A 23281-nucleotide genomic window follows, 5' to 3' on the forward strand; every position below is an offset into this window, starting at 1 on the left:
AAAAATAACTCGAATATTCTTAACATACGAGTAGGCGTAGATTCCGGTAATAAATTAAAATTAAAACTTTTATCATAACTCACCTCCATTACACCCCGCAGCACATTTATCTGAAATAAAACAAATAAATACACATTAGTAAATTGTTAATAGTAAAAATACTTCTGTAACTACATCATATGGATTTATTTATTGAAACAAACAAAACAAAGAACACAGTATACATATGCCTAACTAGACCAATTAATGGTTTCAAATAGGACCAATAATATAGAACATAAAATACAGTTCACAGGGAGGATAAGAAATCGGATAAAAATGACAGGAAAGTAGTGAAGGAAGAGAGAATGGAAAATTAGTAAGAAGAAGTTAATATACATAAATTAATCTGTATGATTATTTTTCTGTTTAACGCAATTCAAAAAGCCCATTTTTGTATGATTTCTTCTAGTTTTCATTTGCTGATTCTGGGCTTACTCCGCAATTTGACGCCAATAAGCTAAAGCGATGGTAATATACAACAAGTCAAAAGCATCTAGCATGTATCAGTCGGCAATAGTCGACTGCTAATAGACTACAAGTTTAGCAGTCTATGGGGACTTGCAACTCTGGACATATGAAACTCCAAGTGCCAAGCCTGCCAACACAGAGGCGCAACACGCAGAATGTGGATTGTGGTCTCACTGCGATGCAGATGATACACAGATTTATTATTATTATTAAAAACCAGGCGAGAGAAGTGTGCTTGTTAATTTAATTGATGGATGCATTGAGAAAATAGGAAACTGGATGGCTGAAAACAGACTAACATCAAACCCATCAAAAACGGGACAGCTATGGGTGGCTTCAGCCAGACGACAGAATTTGATTCAGGATACGGCACTACCCAATGTAGGGAGTACCGATTTACCCACCGTTAAACTACTGGAAATCTTAACTCTGACTTAATTCTGACCTTTCTCTTGACGCTCAAATTAGTAGAACGATAAGTTCATGATTCTACCAGCTGAGACAAATTAAGTGTATACGCAAAAAATTTCCCGTCAGTTAATAAATGTATGTGTAGTGTCCAGAGTCGATTATTGTAATGGTATCTATGCAGGTCTACCAATGAACAAAATGACTCGCTTACAGTTTGTTTGTTAAATGCTGCAGCGAGACTTATTTTCAGAATCTCTGAGCTCCGTCATATTACTCCACTACTTCGGAAATTACACTGGCTACGTTTCCTACAGAGGGTGGAATACAAACTCTGTTGGCTTATGTATAAATTACTGCACAGCTCTGCTCCGGAATATCTCATGGAACCATGCATTCCAGATGAACTAGCTGACAGGCGTCGTACGCTAAGATCAGCCACGTCTACGGCGAGAGAAAAGGTCACTATACCTCTACGCAAACAAAGTTCGGTGAACGCGTATTAATGGTCGAAGGCCCTATGGCATGGAATGCTCTCCTAGCAGAGGTGCGAGGCTATGAGAGTGAAGTGATGTTTCAGAAAAAACTTAAAACCCATTGGTTCTCTAAATCATTTGAATAAATCCATAGCGTGTGATAACAAAATAAATTGTTTTAACTAAATTACAAATTTAAAAGCTTTAATTATTTTTGTTATCTATAGAATCGCTTTGTAAAGCGCCCGTGAGTTATGAAAATAGCGCTCTATAAGTTATCCATAATAATAATACGATTTATCTTTAATTTTATCTACAAAGTAAAATTAAGTTTTCTATGTGGAAAGCAGAATATGCATATATTTTTTTCTTATTTATTTATTAACGAATATTGTCTATATGTACAATTTATAGAGTTTAAATAAAAGTATAGTTTAAAACATTTTTAAAAAAGAAAAGAAGCATTGACAAACATAAGGGACATCAAGACAAGATCTGGACTATTTATTTAGTGCTCGTTTAAATCGCTGTAAACTCAAACCAAAAAAGTCCAGATCTTGTCTTGAGTTAACAATACGACAAAGACAGGTCATTGGAAAATTAAGGCCATAATTTGTTCTATGCTGATCGATGAATAGTACTTCATTGTTTCTCAACCTACGAGTTGGAATATTGAATTTTACTTGTCCCAGTAATGATGGAACATCGATTATACCATTTAGTATGCCGAACATATATATTCTTGTAAATGTGTTCAATTATAGGTTACCGACGAAGATACTTTGAATGTTTACACAAATATACTCGTTTTTGTGCACAAATATCGGTTTTTCTTTATAGACAGTCGAAAATAACTCTGTTAACTTCCCATTGTAATCGGGGCCCTTAAAAACTGCCGGCATGTCAATATCGCATGCTTAGCGCTTAGCACCCCATAATTGCTTCTGTGAACGCGTCAAAAGGAATTGTACGCTCAAGTTTATTAGTACGTTGGCTCCGTCGGGAGTTATCTTATACGATATGAATGACTTCAAAACTGACCCGAGTTCGTGATAATGACCCTGGCCGTCACAGGGTAACTGAAGGTTAGAGAATCAATTGTCATTATCAATCTATACCGTTGACATATTGATACAAAGACATATAGAATAAAGCCCTACGTTTAAAACAACAATAAAAATAAAAATATTGATATTTGTGAAGTTAAAGAGCTGAAACCTTTATTGACCAAATTATTTCAATTAAATACTAGGCAACGCCTAAAAACACTTTTCGATTTTTATACTTCTTGGACCTGCTGGGTGTATCAACTTTTTTTTAAGTTTGTCCAATTTTTTGTAACCAAGAACTGGATTCAACCCCTTTCGGCGTTATCAATATGAATATATTACAACAGAGATGAAAAACATTTTATAGAAGGGAATATGGGGCGTTCCGCAGGGATCCGTACTTGGTCCGGTTCTCTTCATACTATATATTTTAGATTTACCAGCAATCATACAATCAACGTCCAATTTTTTTGTATATGATTCAAAGCTGTATGCAAACCCTCTCGCTCACTCAACTCAACTACAGCAAGACCTGGACAGTATTCATGAATGGACTAAGAAATGGCTTTTCACATTCAATGTTAATAAATCTACAGTTCTTCACATCGGCTCGAAAAACCCCAAACTTAAATAAAGTCTTAATAGCGTAGTTTTGAAAGCTGTGACACAACAAAAGGACCTCGAAATAACAACAACAGATGATTTAAAATAGGAATGTCACATATTAAACATAACAAAAATATCTAATTCAATCATCTACTTGATCAAAAAAGCCTTCTCATATATAACACCGAATATGCTACTAAAAATATACAAAACCTATATCAGACCTACTCTCAAATACGGGTTTCAGATATGGAATCCCTATTTTGTTAAGGATGTCAACTTGTTGGAAAGAGTCCAAAGACGAGCGACAAAGTTGTCGCCGACTCTAAAACGGCTTCCATATGTGGAGAGACTGGAAACTCTCGGTCTTGTATTTCAATGTTATCAATCACCATTAGTTTCTGGTGGATCCAAATCGGATTCTTGCCTTAAATTCCGTATAATTTCGACCCATTTATTTATTTTCACTGGATTTTGAAGAATGAAAAAATGTACCTTAAAGGACGGATTCCCTTTAAAATGAATAATGCCATAAACAGTCACTGCAAACGCCACATGTCCTATGTGATACGTAATATGTCAACGGTGTCTTTTCAAAGAAAAACATTCCTTCGGAAATAATGTTCGAAATAGTAGTTTCCAAATAAAGAATATTCAAATAATATTTAACAATATTTTGAGTTTGTCCAAATTTTTGTAGACAGGGACTGGATTCAACTCCTTCTACTTCAAGACTTTTATATTACTTTCTCTTAAATGTTCTTCATCTCTGTTGAAAATAATATTTGTAATCTGCAAGCTTATTTTAGTACTAAAAAAACGCGATTAGGTTAAAGACGTAAAATAAAGTGTACTTTTTTGTATGGAGAAATAAGCTGAGGTAATTGGCTAGTTTCATCGTTCACTGAGAACGGGCTGGGCGCTGGGCGTACTTTATAAATATTGTTTTTTGTAGGAAAATATGAACGGTGGTGCATATATATAACAAATAACTTTTTTTTTTAAATTTATTTTCCCATAAATACAGTTACTATTAAACATTATTATCGAAAGTCAAATATGCATAATCGCTTATTTAGACGATTCGCTCCTGCTAACAATACGGTTTTGCTCTAGCACTATTAAAATTTTGGGGAAACACCCCCCTACAATACGGCTTTTCATAACACAGATGTATACTCAGAAAAAACAAAAACTTTCCAAATTTTTAGTTTGGATTTTAGTTTAACAACAAACGTGTAACGGACGGTTTCGGTTTGCGCTTGCGGTTCTCGATCTGAGTACTAACGACCCGTTGTATCGCTGTAATCTGTAGCTAACTTCGTGGTTGAAATTCAAATAATGGTTTTTGTCTCTATAGCATATTAGCAAAAAATCTGGTACATGCGACTGCTGAAACAGTTTTAAAAAAATAAATGACGGACTAAATTTTAGGGGTCATTTATTGGTTGAATTCAATCATATGACGTCGAGATGACACGTCGGTAGAACATACTGAGGTAGATAGAGATAGCACAGAAGTTAATTTTAACGTCTCGGTATGTACCGATCAAGATTACCTTTATAATCGCGGCCCTGGGTCCCGATTACAATGGGATGTTAATAGGGTTATCTTCGACTGTCTATAAAAAAAAAACTATGTTTGTGTACGAAAATGAGTATATTTGCATGAAAATTTAAAGTACCTTCGTCGATTACCTATAATTGAACATGTTTAGAATAAAAAAAATTATGCATATTCTGTTTTTCATACAAAAAACTTACCATTGTAATCATAGCCCTGGGTACGTAGTTTGATGGAAGTCAAATTTATCTTCAATTTTATCTACGAAGTAAAATTAAGTTTTTTGTATGAAAAATAGAATATGTTTACAATTTTTTTCTAAACATGTTGAATTACCGGTTACCAACAAAGATATTTTTAATTTTCATACAAATATACACAGTTTCGTACATAGATATTGATATTAGTTTATACCGACTCAGAATATACCGATGAAGATAGCCGTTTATAATCGCGGCCCTGGGGTTGAAAGCAGTCGAAGAAGTCGATATTTTAATAGCTGAGACTCTTCTTTAGTGTTAAATACAAATCAATAATGAATTGAAGATAATTATAATTATTGTGGCGAAGATAATTTTGACTTTGCGTGACCCGGGTCAGTAAGAAAAATAAATTTAATCGCGTTTCTGAGAATCGACTCTCGTTACAAACCGGACACGCGTTAGAGATAATACGTTAAAAATATTCCGTCAAGAATTTGTGAAATAATCAAAATTCTACACAAGTATCGAAAGAAGGCGTGTAGGAAACTTATATGAAAACTGGAATTATTTATACTTTGTAAAGTTAGTTTAAAACATCTTAAGAAATAATATAAATATTAGCATTTTGGAATATTTTTAGTTTGCCTAAATGTTTGTAGACAAAAGACTGGATTTCACCCCCTAGGGAGTTATTACGACTAACAAATTTCAACAGGGATAGAGAACATTTTAGAAAAGGAAATATAGAAGTCTATGCATCTACAGGGCTTATAACCTGTCATTGGTTGGTTTGAGTGGCCACTTTACACACTGTGTAACTGATGTTTGTGAAGTTAAAGAGCTGAAACCTTTATTTATGCGGGTGAGATTCATTAAATTGAATTATTTCACCTACATACTAGGCAACGCATGAATTATTTTTTTTCAATTTCTATACTTCTTCATGGACCAGGTGGATTTATTAACAATGTTAATAATTAATATTCAAATATAAATACTATTTTTTGCAAACGTCAAACTACGCCTAGCGGCGCAATTGCGAAGCTCTTTTTAGCTACAGACTGATTTGAATACGTTTTTGAAATATAATAACAACAACAAACCATCACGCCGTTTCCCCGTAAGGGTAGGCAGAGAGGATAGAACGCCACATCACTCTATCTTTCCATCCAGATCTCGCTTCCTCTACATTCATACATCTTATCATGCACGCTCGCCGATTATTCCAACTTTTGACATGTCCACCTTCAAGTATTTGTTGGATTTGGTCATGCCATGTCTTTCTCGGTCTTCCTCTATTTCTTCATCCATCAACATTCGCATTGTAAATATTCTTAGCCGTTCTTTTGCTGTCCATTCGTTCTATATGTCCAAACCATCGCAGAGCTCTTTTCTTGATTTTGTCGATAATGCTTGTCTCAGCCTTACATAATGTACGGATCTCAACATTTGTGCATCTATCGTACATAGTTTTACCACTCATTCGCCCGAGAGATCGCATTTCGACAGCATTCAGCCTACTTTCATCCCTGTTTTTCCAAGTCCATACTTCGCTCCCACACATCAGGGACGGGACCAGGACTCCGTTGTGAACTGCCAATTTTGCCTCTTGTGACAAACATTTATTTGCCAAGGTCGATTTAAGTGCACCGTTTACTCTGTTCCCGGCACTCACTCTCCTTTCAATATCTTTCTCAGTCATTCCATCCCTAGTGAACAACTTCCCAGATACACAAATTCCCCTACTTGTTTTAGTATAACTCCATTCACAGTGATTTCACATTTAGTCATACTTTCATTTCTTCCAAAAACCATCACATTCGATTTATCGACATTCATCAGCAAATCGCTTCCCTCGCATACATCGTAGACCTTTGTTACCAAGAATTGCAGTTCATCTTTGTTGTAAGCAAGTTAGAAAAACAATGAGCGTAAGTTAATATTATCTTTGCGTGCCCCAATATCCAGTGGAAAGAAATAAATGGGTTGAGTTTATAAGGAATTAAAGGGAAGAATCTGATTGTGATCCACCAAAATCGAATGTTAACGTTAAAATAAAATAAAAAAAATGTAAACAAAAATTAGTATTCTTCAATTTTTGATAGCGTATGCATGATCTCTGAATGCAGTCCCGGTATAAAAAGAAACAAACCTAATAACTATGTTTTCGTTTTCGTGTCCTTATTTAAAAAAATATTTTTCTCCTTAAAGCAAGTCTATTTATTAATATTTTAATGTTTCTATCTAAGATACTAATAATTCACACAAAAACAATTGAAAATCTCGGCAACATAACCTAATTGATAGCCCAGAAATTGTTAGAGGCATTTCATATCGAGTCCCTGTCCGCAGAACTCGTCAATCTGTACTCTTCAACATTCCTAACTCGATGACTAATTATTTGAAAAATAGCACTCTTCGAAGACTACAGATTACCCATAATGACAGTTTTAGTGACATCGACATATTACATTGTAAATACCATATTTTTTCAGATCTGTTACATACATTTTAAATTCATCTCCTGCTTGACTTTTAATTTGACTTTTAATTTTAACTTTTAATTTAAACTTTTAACTTCGATTTAAATTTAAACTTTTAATTTTTATTAAATTTTAACTTTTAATTTAAAGTTTTAACTTTAATTTAAATTTAAAAAAATATTTTAATTTTAACTTTTGATTTCAACTCTTAATTTATACTTATTCATATGTACATCTACTACCTGCATCTAATTAATTATTGTTGGTTGTGAATATATAATGTATATAAATATTCATGGAAGCAGAGAGAGAGAGAGAGGAAAGCAAAGTTGGAGCTATACAATGACTTCTCCCTTTTATGTACTTTTATTTAATATTTATATTTTTACTTTTTTAGAATTCAATTATTTTTCCCCTCTCCTCCTGCATTCATAATAAATTAGTGTGAAATCTGTAATTGGTCTTACTTTTTTTAATTGTTCTTTTGTACCTTGTATTTATATAAAGACTGTATGATTTCCTAAATTTAATAAATTACTATGAACAAGAAATGATTACTGAGGTTGTAAAAAAAGTGTCACAAGTTTTCAGCATCCTTCATTTACTGAAAATACTTCAGAATTTTCTTTCAACCACAGCAAAAAACTTCTGTCCTAATCTATTATATTGTCTTCTCTGTGCTATGCTAATATTTGCTATCTTGAGGCCAATACTAAACTCATTGATCTTCTGGAGCGTTTGCAGAACCAAAGCACCCGATTTTTTTCTTCGGTCAGCCCAATACCTTTTAGGTTTTTCAGGTCAGAAGGAATTAGCGGACTGTATAGATTTTGTACTAACTTTTAAATTCTTCCCTTTGTTTCTTTTATGAAGAACTTTACTCAACATTGTACAGATACCGGTATTTAAAATATTTGTATTTATGAAACTACTGCGCGTGTGACGTCTTAAGTTCTCTTCCGCTTCTTCTCGGTCAGTTCTACGGATTGGACCATTGACTCATCGTAAACCGCAAATCTATTACAGCTCTTTCTTTACACACAACTTCTTATTGATTCATGTGAACTAGTGACGTCGTTCAAAGTAGTCCATTTTTATTAAAATATTTTTTCATACATTTTCAATAAACTGACGTATAATTTAATGCTCTTATTTTTTCCGCGGGTTATAAAACATTTTTTATATCCAATTGTCCGTATGGCTGAACTTTTTCATTATTACGTTTATTTTTCGTAAAAACAGCTGTTATTTTGAATTTAATATATTTGTATTTTTTAATAAATATTATGTTTTTTTTATTACAAACTTTTGACGAACTTTTCTTTTGACCAGTCTGGTTTTTTGGCTGGCTGGAAGATACTGCTTTATGCAAATAAGTCCGCCGAAGTACTTATTGCAGTACAGATTCAGATAAATAAATGACCGGCATAAGCCCTGTAAATGCCCAAACCTTCATTTTTCCTTCTCTAAAATGTTCTTCATCTCTCTTATAATGTGTTAATTTATTTAAATGTTTTACTACAAAGTTAATGCTAAAAAAAATATTCATTAAATTGTGTTATTTTTATTAGCTATAAAATTTATCTAAAAACAAACATTGTAAACGAAAAAGAAACCTTATCATTTTGGCAAGCAAAATAACGTAGTTTTATGCTGTTAAATTAATTATTAATATTTTTTCTGAGTAATGATTCTATTATATAACTCAACAAATTATTTGTGATGCAACTCTAAAATTATTTTTATATCGAATGAAATGACCCTTAAAGATTACACTTGTTGCTAAGCATTTATTAAATTTATTTCAATAATTTATTCAAATAAACATAGCCTACCATCATAATCATTTATTTCAACTGATTGCTGGTCACAATGAGTAAGTTTAGTTCTACGGGAAATTAGATATAAAAAATGTTTTTTTAGGCGCGGTTCAAGTTAAAGCATTTAATTGTAAGGCGAAGATTCTTGAAAATATACGAAAGAAAATATAAAAATGAACTACATTGAACGATGTCACAAATTCTTCCGAACCAACTAATACTAGAGCCTTGTTATGGATTTCTGGTTTCCAGGAAGTCAACTCAATCAGCAATCATCAGAACTCGCCGACTAGAACTTGTGACGTCATGGGGAGTGTAATTAAAAAAAATACAGATCATTTAACAATCATAGCGCTGAATTTTTGGCTTAGTTTAGTAGTCTATTAATAAATAAAAATAAGCCACTGAAGTTCGTCATTACTTAGGAATTGATGCTCAAAATTAACAAACGGTGTTTTCAACCCTTTTTTAATTTAACCCCTTTACGAGTAAAAAACATCTAGCGATCCCCCAAGGATCAGGGACTTTTTTTTCTAAATGTTTTCAATTACATAGTAGAAAATGAATGAGAACTGTAAATTATTCTAACTGTAGGAAGTATATTTATTGCAATCACCTCATAAAAATATATTATATAGATGCCAAAAGAAAATAAGTCCATGGATTCAAAAAAATATTAGAAAAAAACTTCGTTACAAAATAATATTTAAATAAAACTTTTATGTTAGTATTACTTATTTCTATCTAATTATTAATTAAAAAATTGGCCAGTTTCTTTTAAAAATTAAAAAAGACGGTGTTTATTGATTTTTTTAAACTTTGTGCCTTTTGACTTGTACCCCTTTGACATGGATCGATTCATTTGTGTTGTTTGTGGAGTGTGGCTAAGGGATGATGAGTGTAAAATGAGCTGTTTATTTATTATAATAAGTAAGTCCCAACTCCATGGGATGTACAGTACATTATGGTGTATTATTTTTATGTCACGAGATTTAGCATTTTTTTGTTTTCGTTTTTCTTTTTATTTTTTAAAGAGGCTAAATACATTGTCAATTAGACTCAGCTTCCATTTATAGCGGATAGCTGAGTCGTTAAATAAGTCAAGATCGTACATCTTCTCAAATCTTGAAAAATTACTTACAGGTAACATTACTTTTTTTACAATTTCAAAGTAATAAGGGTCTATGAAATACTATCGAGTAAAACAAACAATTTTTTACCACTTATTAGTATTAAAATAATTTTTTAAATATTATTTTTAATTTCCGCGAAAATGGTCATTGCATTGGTCCCGCCCTTCATATTTTGTTTGTAACCGCTTAAATTGGTATAGAACATCGTCACGAATCTCGACGTCACAATAATTATAAAGGCCAAACATGTCGCGTTTTTCTAAGAACATATTTTTTATAATTTATTTTTTGAAGTTATGTACGAAAACATTTCTCCACAATATTCATATTGATTTTAAAAATACAATCAATTTTTCGCAATCCATTTCATATATTTTTATCGGTATTTGTAGCATGTGATATTTCCCTATTGCGTTTCCTCAGAGAGAATTCTAAGCTGCTCTGGGTACTTATTCTGATGTGAAGTTAAAATTTATTTTAAATTTTATGTACATAGTAAAATTAGATTTTCTGTATAAAAATATGGTATGTTTACAATTTTTAGCTCTAAATATGTTTTATTTCCGGTTACCAATGGAGATACTTTGAAGTTTTATGCAAATGTACACATTTACGTACATAAATATGTAATCTGTTTCTCAATATATTTATTTATTTATTTATTGATTTACACGCCCAATGGGCTTTTACATATTTTAGAAATTACATTTAAGTGCAGCAGTGAAACATAAGTATGTAAATTTGGTAAAAATAAAAGATAACATAAGAAAAGCTAAAAGATACAATAATAAGTAAAAATCAGGAAATGTACCAACATCGGTATATGGTACATAGAAAAATATTTAAAAAATTTACATATGAAAACATACACGCATACATATACATACATATAAGTTTATACATTATTAAAGAGATACATGAGAAAAAGAAATAGTAAATAAAGAAAAATATTAAGAAATTTTACATAAATTAATTTATAACCTTTTGAATACTTAACTTATATTTATATAAAGACAGACAAAATATATCAACTTCACCATACTCGTTACCTAGCCGGTGTAGTCTAGGTATTGGTGAATTGTAATAATAATTGTGACTGCCAGGAGATTCAAAAAATAACGTTAGCTGCCGAGTATTTCGAAGAGGTACTTTCAAGCTGATAACACTAGTTAATTCCGGGACGTCCAATACGCCATTCGCTATTTTATATAAATTTAATAAGTCATTTATAATTCTTCTTTTACATAGAGTTGACATATTTAGTGTACATAATAAATTATCATAATCAATATTTTCAGCGGGTATATTAAGTTTGTAATTGATGAATCTAAGGAATTTACGTTGTACTCTTTCTAACTTTAAAATATGAACATTGTAATAAGGTGACCAAATTGTTGAATTGAATTCTAAATTACTTCTAACCAAGGCAGTAAATAGCACTTTGAGGGTAGTGATGGAATTAAAATCCTTTACGGTTCGCTGCAAATATCCAAGACATTTCATTGCCTTATTAGTGATGGTAATATAGATAAATGCCAGGTTATTTCATTTTCTTAAAGTTAGAAACCTTTAATTTTTAAATATTTTTGAACCACGCAACAGTTGAAAGAGTTGATTTCATTAGGGATCTTGGCTTTTTTTAATGATAAACTTACATTTATCAGCCATATTGGCAAGGTCTCAAATGAGGCGCTAAGTATGTTGGGATTTATTTGTAGGGTCACCAGCAAATTAAAAAATATCCCACCAATCAAGTCACTTGATTGCTCCCTGTTTAGAGTCGTTTAGAATATATTTCTCCAGTCTGGTCGCTGGTCGCCCCATTATCGTGTACATTCTGATTCACTCGAGCGCTTCCAGAAGAAATTTCTAGAATATATTAATTTTAAACTACATATTCCAGTTACTTTATTTAATTATAATCGATTGTTATCTTTAGCAAATCTTTTGAAACTTTCCGATAGAAGAATCCTAACTGACCTAATACTACTTTATAAAGTGATCAATTCATTCATTGACTGCCCAGATTTGCTGGAGTTGGTGTGTTTCCGTGTACCTGGTCGACGTACCCGCCACAGATCTCCTTTTTGTTCTGCAAATTCTAGGACCGACTATCACATGCACTCGCCTATACCTAGGCTCCACAGATATGGTAATTAGTATGAGGACAAGGCTGATAAATTTGGTTCTGGGCTTCATAGTTATAAAACGAGTCTGATTTCTTTTTTTTCTCGCAATATAATTCTTAAACTTTTCTTTATGTTTCAAAATGTGTTTTTTTTTTGCTTTTTCATATTTATGTATATATTTCGTTAATATTTTGGTTGCTTATATGTATTAACCTACTTGTTACTATTGTTATAGTTGTGCAATTTTATCATTTTTTGTTTTGTATCACATATGTACATATGTATTTTTTTTTCATATTTATGTTCAATGCTGAAGGTATTTTGTGCCGTTTATGTAAAAATAAATAAATATTAGTTTATACCGTACGTATGTTTGGATAGTTTACAAAGCGCCATTTTTGTGAAAATCTCCTCAAGGGCGCTGTACAATAAACAAATATACCAGCACTTCTCGCAGCTACAGAGCGCACGGACAGTAAGAAATCTAGCCCCTATTTACATTTTTTTAATTTTTTTTACTTGATAATAAAGTTTAGAGTTTAGGTGATATTTTAAAAAACTAAATAATAAAACAAAACTGTAAAAATAGAAGTTAGATTACAACAAGTCTTGCAGCTACTGAGCGCATGGACGGTTAAAATTCTAGACCCCATTTACTAAATTTAGATATTTGATAGTTGATAACATCGACATAATATGATTTATAAAATATGATAGCTAACATCAAAAAAAGTTTTGCAGCTACAAAGCGCATCGACGAGTGGAATTTCAGCAACATAGGAATGATTTCAGTATATACTGAAGAAGATAGCCGTTCATAATCGCGGCCCTAGATTTCACGGTTCCTGGAGGAATATTGATACGTGAGTAAGGCTAAAATAAAGATCTTTCTTCATGATTCCGAATGTGTATTCAACAAAATGTCGTCAAAAATGACTTGTAAGAACGGCAGAAAAGGTCTCCATTAAAAACCCGCTCCGCAGCCACACGGTCCCCAATTATAAAGTCGGCAATAATACCCAAACGGCACTTTGACAAGGGTCCAATTCAACGCCTGTCTGTTTTTTTGTACCCGCTGATGAGTATTTCCTTTTCTGCTCGGCGTTGTCATTGCTGCGCAGTTTCTGCGGGAAACGAGCGTCGAATTCGATATTGGGTGCCCGTAAGTCACAACTCGATAATTGCGGCAATTTTTCAATAAACGATTAAGCCGTGTTGTCTTCGTTATGCGTACGGCTTGATCATACCTACGGCTTACTACATATGTTTTATGCAGTGGCGTGCGTACCATAAAGGCGCATAAGCAGTGCCTACCTTACTAGAATTTCATTAAAATAATATCAAAATTTGAAAAATGCGCCAGAGATAATTCGGTTAAGTAGTGTATTGTACTGATCAGCGCGCCGCTGTTGGCCTGGGTCGGGAGTAGCACGAACTACAAATGCCTATTTCTTCCATATGAACATAACGCGTATGCGGGAACGAAATGTGTATGTGTAGGTTTTATTTCAGTTGTAATTACGCGCGTATGTGTAAGCTAGTAGGCAGTGCTTTTCGAACGTTGGTAGGTACATTGTTTTAGAAAGAACAAACGAATACGTTACTGACATCTAGCGTTTTTTTCGATTATTATTTAATAAAAGACAGTCATGTCGAATAAATAACCTCAAATTGGTTTCTTTTATAATTATACAATCGAGAGTATTTATCGGGGTTCGAACTGTCAGTAGGGTCGCAGTGAGTCACATCTTGCTGGAGGATGCGATTATATAAAATGCTACAAACACCCAGTTGCATTCCATCGGCAACACCACTGACTAGTCCAACTCGTTAGCGCCCACGTCGCGAACCCTTGGCAATGGGATCACACTCATAGCGGTGTGATCACAGCAAATAGCGAGAGGATGAAAGGCGAGTTTTTTGCGCCTTAAAACCAAAACCAACCAGCTAAGGGAAGGTAACCCCGACAGACAAATCCACCAAAGAAGGCAACGGGTGGTCATCTTTTCCCAGAAATCACTACGACGAGTACATTATCAATAAGCAGTCGTCCTGGCTCCGAAATATAAAAATAGCACAGAACAGATACATAAGATTTCGCTGTAGTGATCGCCAACGTCGGAGAGACCCGGCAAGGCACTAGAAGAAGAAGAAGAGAGTATTTATGTCCCGCGTTTATTTTTTAAATAAAATAATTAAGGTAACTTTTTGGAACTTATTGATTTGCTAGCTAAATATGACGGTTTCTTGGAAAATCACTTGCAATTATCTAGTAGTGCATTTACGAGAGTGTCAAATAGAGCCCAAAATAATTTAATTTCGAGCGTAGCAACCGTTATAAATGAAAATATAAAAATATTTCAAAGAAGGATTTTGTAGCAATATATTGTGTAAATTATATTAAAAATAAGAAATATATCAAATAAATTTAGCATTTATTTGGATATTTGATGTAGCTTAGGTAATTTTAATACTAACTACAGCACAGTGATTCAAACTAATGTGACTAGTGAAGGAAACTCTTTGGTAAGATTGATTACTTATACTATATAAAACGTTATTTTTTTCTACTGCCTACCCTAGTTAAAAACTCTGTGCACGCGACTGGTTTTATGTTTACGTTCGGACAGTTTATTCAGTGCTGGCTTTTACCCGGGGCTTCGCCCGCGTAAGTATGAGGGAGAAATTACGGAGCATTTGTCAGCGACGAGCAGAGACTCGGGCTGGTCGCTTGTCACTTGAACCTTTTGGTTTGACCGAACAGTAGCTCAATCACAAATAACTATCGACGTGCTAAGAAGCGACGTGATAACAAATTCTCACCATGGTTGTTTATCGTATTCGCGATTGCAATGCAGCATCCGTGAACACCTAGTATTACATTAAAAAATATTTACGTTTCGCGACGTATGATCCTGCTGGGCAATCACATATTTGATTTTCACCGGTGTGTGTCAACGCTATAATTCATTGGTTAATAACAAGAACTTGTGACGTCATTCAAAATATGATTCTATGGGGGAAAAAAATTGACAAAAAATGAGATAAAAATAAAATATTATGAATATAAGAGTCGATAAATTAAGAGATTTCACTGTATCAAGTATTTTTAAGTATTTACTATAAATAAATTTATAATTTTGAATTCCATCGGCCGCGTCCGTAATACGACACGATTCGTGTAAATTTTGAACTTTGTGGCGAAAGGTGAACATGTCGCGTTTTTGTAGGGAAATATTTTTTGATAATTTATTTTTCAAAGTTATATATAAAAATATTTCTCCGCTATACCCATATTGATTTTGAAAATACAATTCATTTTTCTAAATTCATTTCATGTATTTTTATCGGTATTCGTAGTATGTAATATTTCACTATTCAAAAAATGTGTAATTTTTCAATTAAATTGCTTTTTAAAGACAGTAATTTATGACGTATTATAAATAAATACGTTTCTAGATGCAAAACACATTTAGCAAATATAATTATAACCCTTAATTATTCGAAATAAAAATAGAAAATCAGACTTACGCATTTTTTTTATGGATTATATTCCCATCGCTATGATTTTTTTAGGTTTTGTCATTTTGAAATTACTCCGCCGTGACGTCACTATTTCTCATTGGTGAGTTGTCCCGACATCGAAAAACAGAACCCTGTAGCTGTCAAAATATACTAAACGTTGAAAAAAATGGCTTCCCGGAAACCGGAAATCTATTGAAAGCATGTCAACGGTATTATTCATTGGTTGATTGACTAGAACTTGCGACGTCATTAAAAGTAGTTAATTTTTTCATACATTTTCCAGAAACTTCGCTGTATGATTCATCAGCATCATCATTCCATGTCCACTCCCTAGTTGGAGCATATGGTGTCCACAAAGAGCCTCCATCAGGGCTGCTCGCTCCTGTTTGTTTTCCTAAGTCAGGTTCTCGTCCCGTAGTTCTGGCATAAACCGCCGACGGAACAGTCCAGGACGTCGAGAACCTGTAGCTCAATCACAAATAACTTAAGACTGAATTTATGAACAATATTTAAATAATAATTTTAATAATTAAAAATATTGTTGATAAATCTACCTGGTCCATGAAGAAGTTGCCTAGTATGTAGGTCGAATAATTCAATTATATGAATATCACCCGCATTAGTAAAGGTTTCAGCTCTTTAACTTCACAAATATGAACGAATTGTAATTGAACAGATGAAAGAATTGAAGGAATAAAGATGTTAAAATATCTGCAGAATGGTGAATGTTACACAGTGTGTAAAGTGGCAACTTAAACCAGCCATTGACAGGTCATAAGCCGTGTAGATGCCTGGACTTCCATATTACCTTCTCTTAAATGTTCTTCATCTCTGTTGTAATATTTTAAATGAAAGAATTTCGTTAATACCTCACGCACAACTGGTTTTATTTCATTTCACCACCTACCCGCCCTTGCTAAAAAAAAACCCTTTATAAGGCATAAAAAAATATTATGAAACGGGAAAAAACATATACGAAGAAAAAAATATCAAAATTCAAAGAAAAGGCTTGGAAATATGTGTTTAATCTATATTCCCGTATTTAAAAAAATTAATTCCATATGTTTGTGGCCGCAAATCTCGGAAAGTTGCACACGTTCGCAGCCATCTTGATTTTGCATCTGTTGTTTGGAATCCTCGATATACAATTTATATATCACAAATAGATAGAATACAGAATAGATTCCTTAAACTTCTGGATCGTAAATCTCTTGCATATTTTGACTCGTATGAAGACTCTTCTTCTTTTCATAGTTTAACTTCCCTTACTAAACGTAGAAGCATTTCTGATCTGTCTTTCCTCTTCAAAATTATAAACAATTTTATCGATAGCCCATATCTCTCGGAGCGTATTTCAATCAATTGTCCCGTAAAGTCAACACGACCAGTTCCTTTTTTTTTATAATTCAATGCCCAAAATAAAATATGTTCAAAACTCGTTTATTAATCGTAGCTGCTCCAAACTTAATTTACTTTGTCCCCATTTAGATATTTTTAATACAAAATTTTGTGACTTCCAAAACAATCTTTTTGAAACACTGTAAAATGAAACATTTGTCAGTGTGTAATAAGTTTATGTTCATTTAAATATGTTTATTTTATTATGATATCAAAATTTTGAATTGGTCAACTATATTATGAAAATCCCTCTCCTCCACTCCTCCACTCTATTTCCTCGTCCCTTAACCTTCTTACGAGCTCTTTTTTTCTCTCATGTCTTATATAATATGTTTCTCTTTACTGTGTAACATGTTTTCTCATTATATTTGCGAAAAACTTAAACTGTATGTATGTCCTATTTTTATATTTTGTATTCTTATATAACAACTGTTGTTTTTCCTTAATAAATAAAAATAAAAATAAAATAAAGTAATCAATCGCTTGGGTTAAGTTAAGTAAGTTTAATACGAGAGGACTAAAATACTAACTAAAATACGGTTGAAAATAAATGTTTTTACTGATTATGTTGAATATTTTTATTTGTAAAAATAAACGCCCCTTGTTTTTATAATTATTTTTTACATCGTAATTTAATAAATAAAGACTGAATTTGATTTTTTTTTAACGACTTATCTGACACGCTTTTTTGTTACAAATAAACGTAGTTTTGCAGAAAGCAGCCAGTCCACAATAAAAAAAGAGATATTGGTGATATCGGGTGCAGTAAGGTCGATTCTATGTTCTGCTAAAAACAGCCAGACCGCTTTCTAACTGTAATAATCACGTACTGAAAATAGTGATGGTTGCAAATTATGTGGGTATGCATTAGTCAAGTATTGTCACAATTTCTACATCCTTTGTACCCACAACCACTGTTCACTTCCCACCAGTATCCTTTGATCATTCGCCACATTAAGACCTCGTGTCGTACATTGCACGTTTATTTTGTTGAAAGTGTGCTGCATCATAATCATTATTTCCACCAACCACCAGTGTTGAGCTCCAGATTGGAGGCCTGCCCTAGTGTTGGTAACGCTCGCAAGTGACCAGTCAGACCACAGCAAGTCCACCAAGAACGAAGATAAGGTTAATGGCCTCCATTCCTAGTTCATCTCATCTGTGACCGATTGACACTGCATATCGATGATACCCACTTATATCATGAAAATTAAATACAGTCAACTTCGCAAAATAATGTCGTAAAAGCCCTAGGGCTTCGCCCCCGCAATTTTACGCCCCGCATCCGCGTGGGAATTCGTTTTCCCACCAAGTGTCGATCACAAAAACGGCTTTTCTCAATTTTCAAAAAACATCCACAACACTAGAAAAATCTTACGGTTCTTTGAAAATCATTAAAACTGGTCAAATACATAATTAGATTCTTGTTTGTAATATTAAAAAAAAAACTCATGTATTCATTGTTTACCATTTGTTAAGGTCAAAAACATTCGAATTGTTGTGTAGTTTCGATTATTCACTCTTTTCATAAAGTGCTATTATCTCACTTTTCTATGGCTTGCTGATTCCTGCATAACTACAATTTCAATTGATGTAATGTGGATTTCATCCGGGTACTTTTTAATTTTTATTAAATAAACTTTCCTAAGGTACGAGATGTTTTTCCGGGATAAAAGAGCCTGTATCAATTGCCGGTCCTCCGACTATCACTATGCAGGAAATACGACTATGGCGGTCCGATATTTTATGGCAACGTTGCATCGTTATTCTGTCAATATTTATTCGTTTTTTTAGTGAGAAATATCCCGAAGAAGTAAGATGTTTATTTTCTATGACACTTGTCGAAAGCGACGTCAATCGGTCGCTTCATTGCGACGTTAAAAAAAAACACAGACAAACACACTTTCGCATTTATAATATTAGTATGGATATCTTTTTTTTAAGGAACTTTGACCGTTTATATTGAATGTTCTAAGGAATGAAACATAGATAATTCTATCATAAATAAATAAGTATTTTTATCTAATGTAAACAATGACCATTTGTCAACAAAAAGATATAGAAACAATACAAAATGTGTTTACTTTCGATAGGAATTATGTTGACTAAAAATACTATTTAAGATTGACAGAGTTTCATAACCGTTTTAAAGTTAACCTGAATAATAATTTTCTTTATTCTTAGTTCCCCTTATTAAATTCGTGTCCGATCGGATGAGGAATAAAAAAAGTAAAAATTGGTAAATTTGAATCTGGTTGTAGTCCCGTGGCTAGTATTGCTGACTCAAGGATTAGAGGTCCAAGGTTCGAACCCCATTATACGCCAACTTGATTTCCACTTCTAATAATGAGTTATTTACAACTCGTTGAAAATGGCTAGAAAAAATTATATATTTGGGTGAATTATATGAACGCTAATATTTCTTTTTTCATAAAAAAAAATATTTATCATTTTTTATGCATGCATGTAAATGTGCGTACGCGTATATGTAAATGTATATATGTGTATTAAAATTGGCCGATATTTTTTTTCCGAATTTTGAAATGAAAGTTTGGGCCTCAACCAGAGCTTGATGTTTTCGGAAAAGTCAATTTTTTATTTGTAAAGAACGAGAAAATAATAAAAATAATTACATTATTTTTGTTTCATTGATTGTTCGGTTTATTGATTAAAACATTCTAATTATAGTATGTGTATGTATGTATGTATGCATATATGTGTATGGATGATACAGTGTGTGTATTCGGTATTTTCCTATTGTATTCTATAGAAATAATACATATGATCTATTTTTTTCTCACGAATCCAATAGCGTTCAGTTAAAACTGCTTTACCATATTTAAAAATGATTTATTTATTTATTTATTTTATTTGTGGTAAGATAAAGCTGGGCGCTTTTTTGGGTTTTTGTATGGTCCTAGCTCCCATAAGAAACAATTTATTTAAAAAAAATAGTTTGTCCAAATGTTTGTAGACAAAGGACTGGAAGAGGTATAAACATTGAAAAATTGTTTTCATGCGTTGCCTAGTAAATTAAATAAATCAATCGGATGAATTTTTTTTACAGCGTTAAAGATTTCAGCTCTTAACTTCACAGAAATCATCAAAACAGATGCGAAGAAATATGGATATCAAAATATATGCAAAACGGTAAACGTTTAACCGTATGTTATGTTATGTTACACTGCCGGCCTCGCGGTGTAATGACGCGCGTTTGCCTACCATGCAAGAGGTCTCGGTTTCATGATACGAAATGTTTATTTTAAAAGGGTGTTTTTACACCAGAATATTTCGTAGTCCCTAGACTGGTACCTGAAGCGTAAGACTGATCATAATAATAATGTTTGGATAATTTATATAGCGCCATTTTTGTGAAAATCACCTCAAGGGCATCTTACCTTCATACAACAAAAATGATCAAAATTCGCTGCGATTGGTGTAACAATGCAGTGCCCTATGCACCATTAGGTGCGGAAAGGGAATTATGATAATGATGAAATGTTTCAATGTATTAAAAAGAGCCACTTAAAACAGTCAATGACAGGTCAAAACCCCTGTAAATACCTAAACTTGTATATTTCCTTTTCTTAAACGTTCTACATCTCTAAATTTATTTCAACAAACAGGGAAAACATTCTTGAGAAGGGAATATGGAAGTCTAGGTATTTACAGGGCTAATGACCTGTCATTAGCTACCCACGTGATAAAGGTTTTATTAAGATAAAGTCAACAGATAGAAGAGTTGAGGAAATGCGGATGTTCAAACATGGGCAGAATGGTGAATGTTACACAGTGTGTAAAGTGGCCACTTAAACCAGCCAATGACAGGTCATAAGCCCTGTAAATGCCTAGACTTCCATATTCCATCCTCAAAAATGTTTTCCCTCTCTGTTGAGATAAATTTAAATATGAACAACTCCCTAGGGAGGAAATCCAGCCAGTCTACAAGCATTTGGACATACTCAAACATTGTTGTTCTACATCTCTGTTATAATTTAGTGTTGCTTAATGAGGAAGTTTAGTTCTACGGGAAATTGGATATTAAAAACGTTTTCTTAGATGCGGTAAAAATTGGGGCATTAATTTGTATGGCGAAGTTTCTTGAAAATGTATGAAAAACGATTTGAATAAAAACTAACTACTTTAAACGACATCACTAGTTCTTCCTAATCAACTAATAGTGGAGTGTTGTAATGGATTTCGGGTTTACTGGAAGCCAATTCACCAATCAGCAGAACTCGCCGAAGAGAACTTGTGAGTAACATGCGGAGTAATTTCAAAATTACAAAACTGTAAAAAATCATAGCCCCGATAATACGATACATAAGTTTTTTTTTTATTTAGATTTTGGCGTATTTTGATAGTCTTTTGACAAATTAAAAAAAATATAAAACCACTGAGTTTTCTGATTGAGATGATCACATGGATGTCACATTTATTGTTTTGTGTTTTTGAACTATAATAAATTCAATTAAATAAGACACTTTATTTCCGCACGGTCCGGGCTCGAGTTTCGGGGAGAACCCATCCAAATATGATTTTTCTCAAGCCAGGGTGTTCTGTGTAATTGGACCTCCTGGCCTGTTGCGATGCAAAAAATAATAATTTCAATTTAATTTCTCTACTCACCAATAGCGTGTATTTGAGTGACGAAGAAAAAGACGAGAAGCAAACTCGCGGCCGCCTTAGCGCCGCTGGTCGCCATCTTGTGTGTGTAGTCGTCGGGTCTTGCGGATGCACGGATCACAGTTCGGGGAGCGACAGGACATACAACCCCCACGGACACGGGGTGGTAAATGAGCGGTAAACGCTCCTGCGCGCGCTTATATACGGTCCCGGGGAGGTAGAGGGGGGAACTGATACCAGTGCGCGGATAATTAAAAAATATTTATTTTTTTCATTTTTATTTTTTGCTTTATTTAAAGCAAGTAACCCGCTAATATTTATTATTTGCTAAATTTCTTCGAAAATGTATTTATAGATTCCCTTAAAAAAACATTCATGCCAAAATAATTAAGTTGCGTCCTCAATAAAACATGTCTAAAAATTATGAATTATTTATACAACGCCATTTTTACCTTATAATCTCTTAAGGGCACTTTAAAAACATATAAATATTGATTTTAATATGAATTATGTACAACTTAAATAGCGCTTTTTTTATAAATCAATGTTGTTGTCCCAGGTCAATCGGGTTGTGGTCCCGTGCGGACTTACGGGCCGGAGGTCCGAGGTTCAAACCCCACTCTACCCCAACTTGATTTCCATTTTCTAATAGTGAGTTATTTACACCTCGTCGCCACCAAATTTTAAATATTAGGGTTAATTATAATAACGCTAATATTTTATTTTTATTTTTTTTAAATCATTTTATAAATGGTACATGTTTTTTGCAAATCTATACAAATCTACTTTTATACATCTAGTAAATGATACAACTGTTACTTTTCAAAAAAAGAAACTAACTCTTGTGCTTGGAGAGTGACTCACACTGTTTTTTTTATTAGTTGTTTTTATTTGTTTATTTATAAGATTTTATATAATTTTGAATATCCGAGTAAATGAGAGAAAAAATCTTATAGTTTTTAAAAAGAAAAAAAATAATAATAATACTTTCACACTATTTAAAATTTAAAGCAGTTTATACATATATTAGTTTTTTATTTTTATTAGTTTAAATATATATATTAGTTTTTAGTTCATTGGGAAGATTATTGTAATTTTTGACACCTTTGAAGACAAGGCTATTTTGACCATGACTTGTGTAGACTTTAGGGATTTTAATATTATTTTGGTATCTGAGTATAAAATAGTTAAGTTTATAGTTTTATATCTCATTTTATATTGAGATAAAAAACTATAAAAGTTCATTAATTATTTCCCAGAATATGTTAATGTATGCTTCTTTTACTATATTTTTTCCGAAATACAAATATAAGTATATATAATATAATCGGGTTGTGGTCTTGTGGCTAGT

The 23281-nt window shown here is 32.8% G+C and overlaps 1 protein-coding gene across 1 annotated transcript in view; it reads right to left on the reverse strand.

Annotated features, from left to right (window-relative positions):
- Positions 1–22104, reverse strand: part of LOC148280671 (apolipophorins-like) — a 108577-nt gene extending 86473 nt beyond the window's left edge. Inside the window, 2 exon segments of the mRNA XM_088228026.1 lie at positions 84–110; positions 21934–22104. Coding sequence (XP_088084152.1) covers positions 84–110; positions 21934–22009 — 103 coding nt within the window. The 5' untranslated portion in view covers positions 22010–22104.
- Between the last annotated feature and the right edge of the window lie 1177 nt (positions 22105–23281).

Source organism: Micrasema longulum, unplaced genomic scaffold (assembly GCF_059751315.1).
Source record: "Micrasema longulum isolate JH-2025_06_02 unplaced genomic scaffold, ASM5975131v1 h1tg000554l, whole genome shotgun sequence".
NCBI classification, from domain to species: domain Eukaryota; kingdom Metazoa; phylum Arthropoda; class Insecta; order Trichoptera; family Brachycentridae; genus Micrasema; species Micrasema longulum.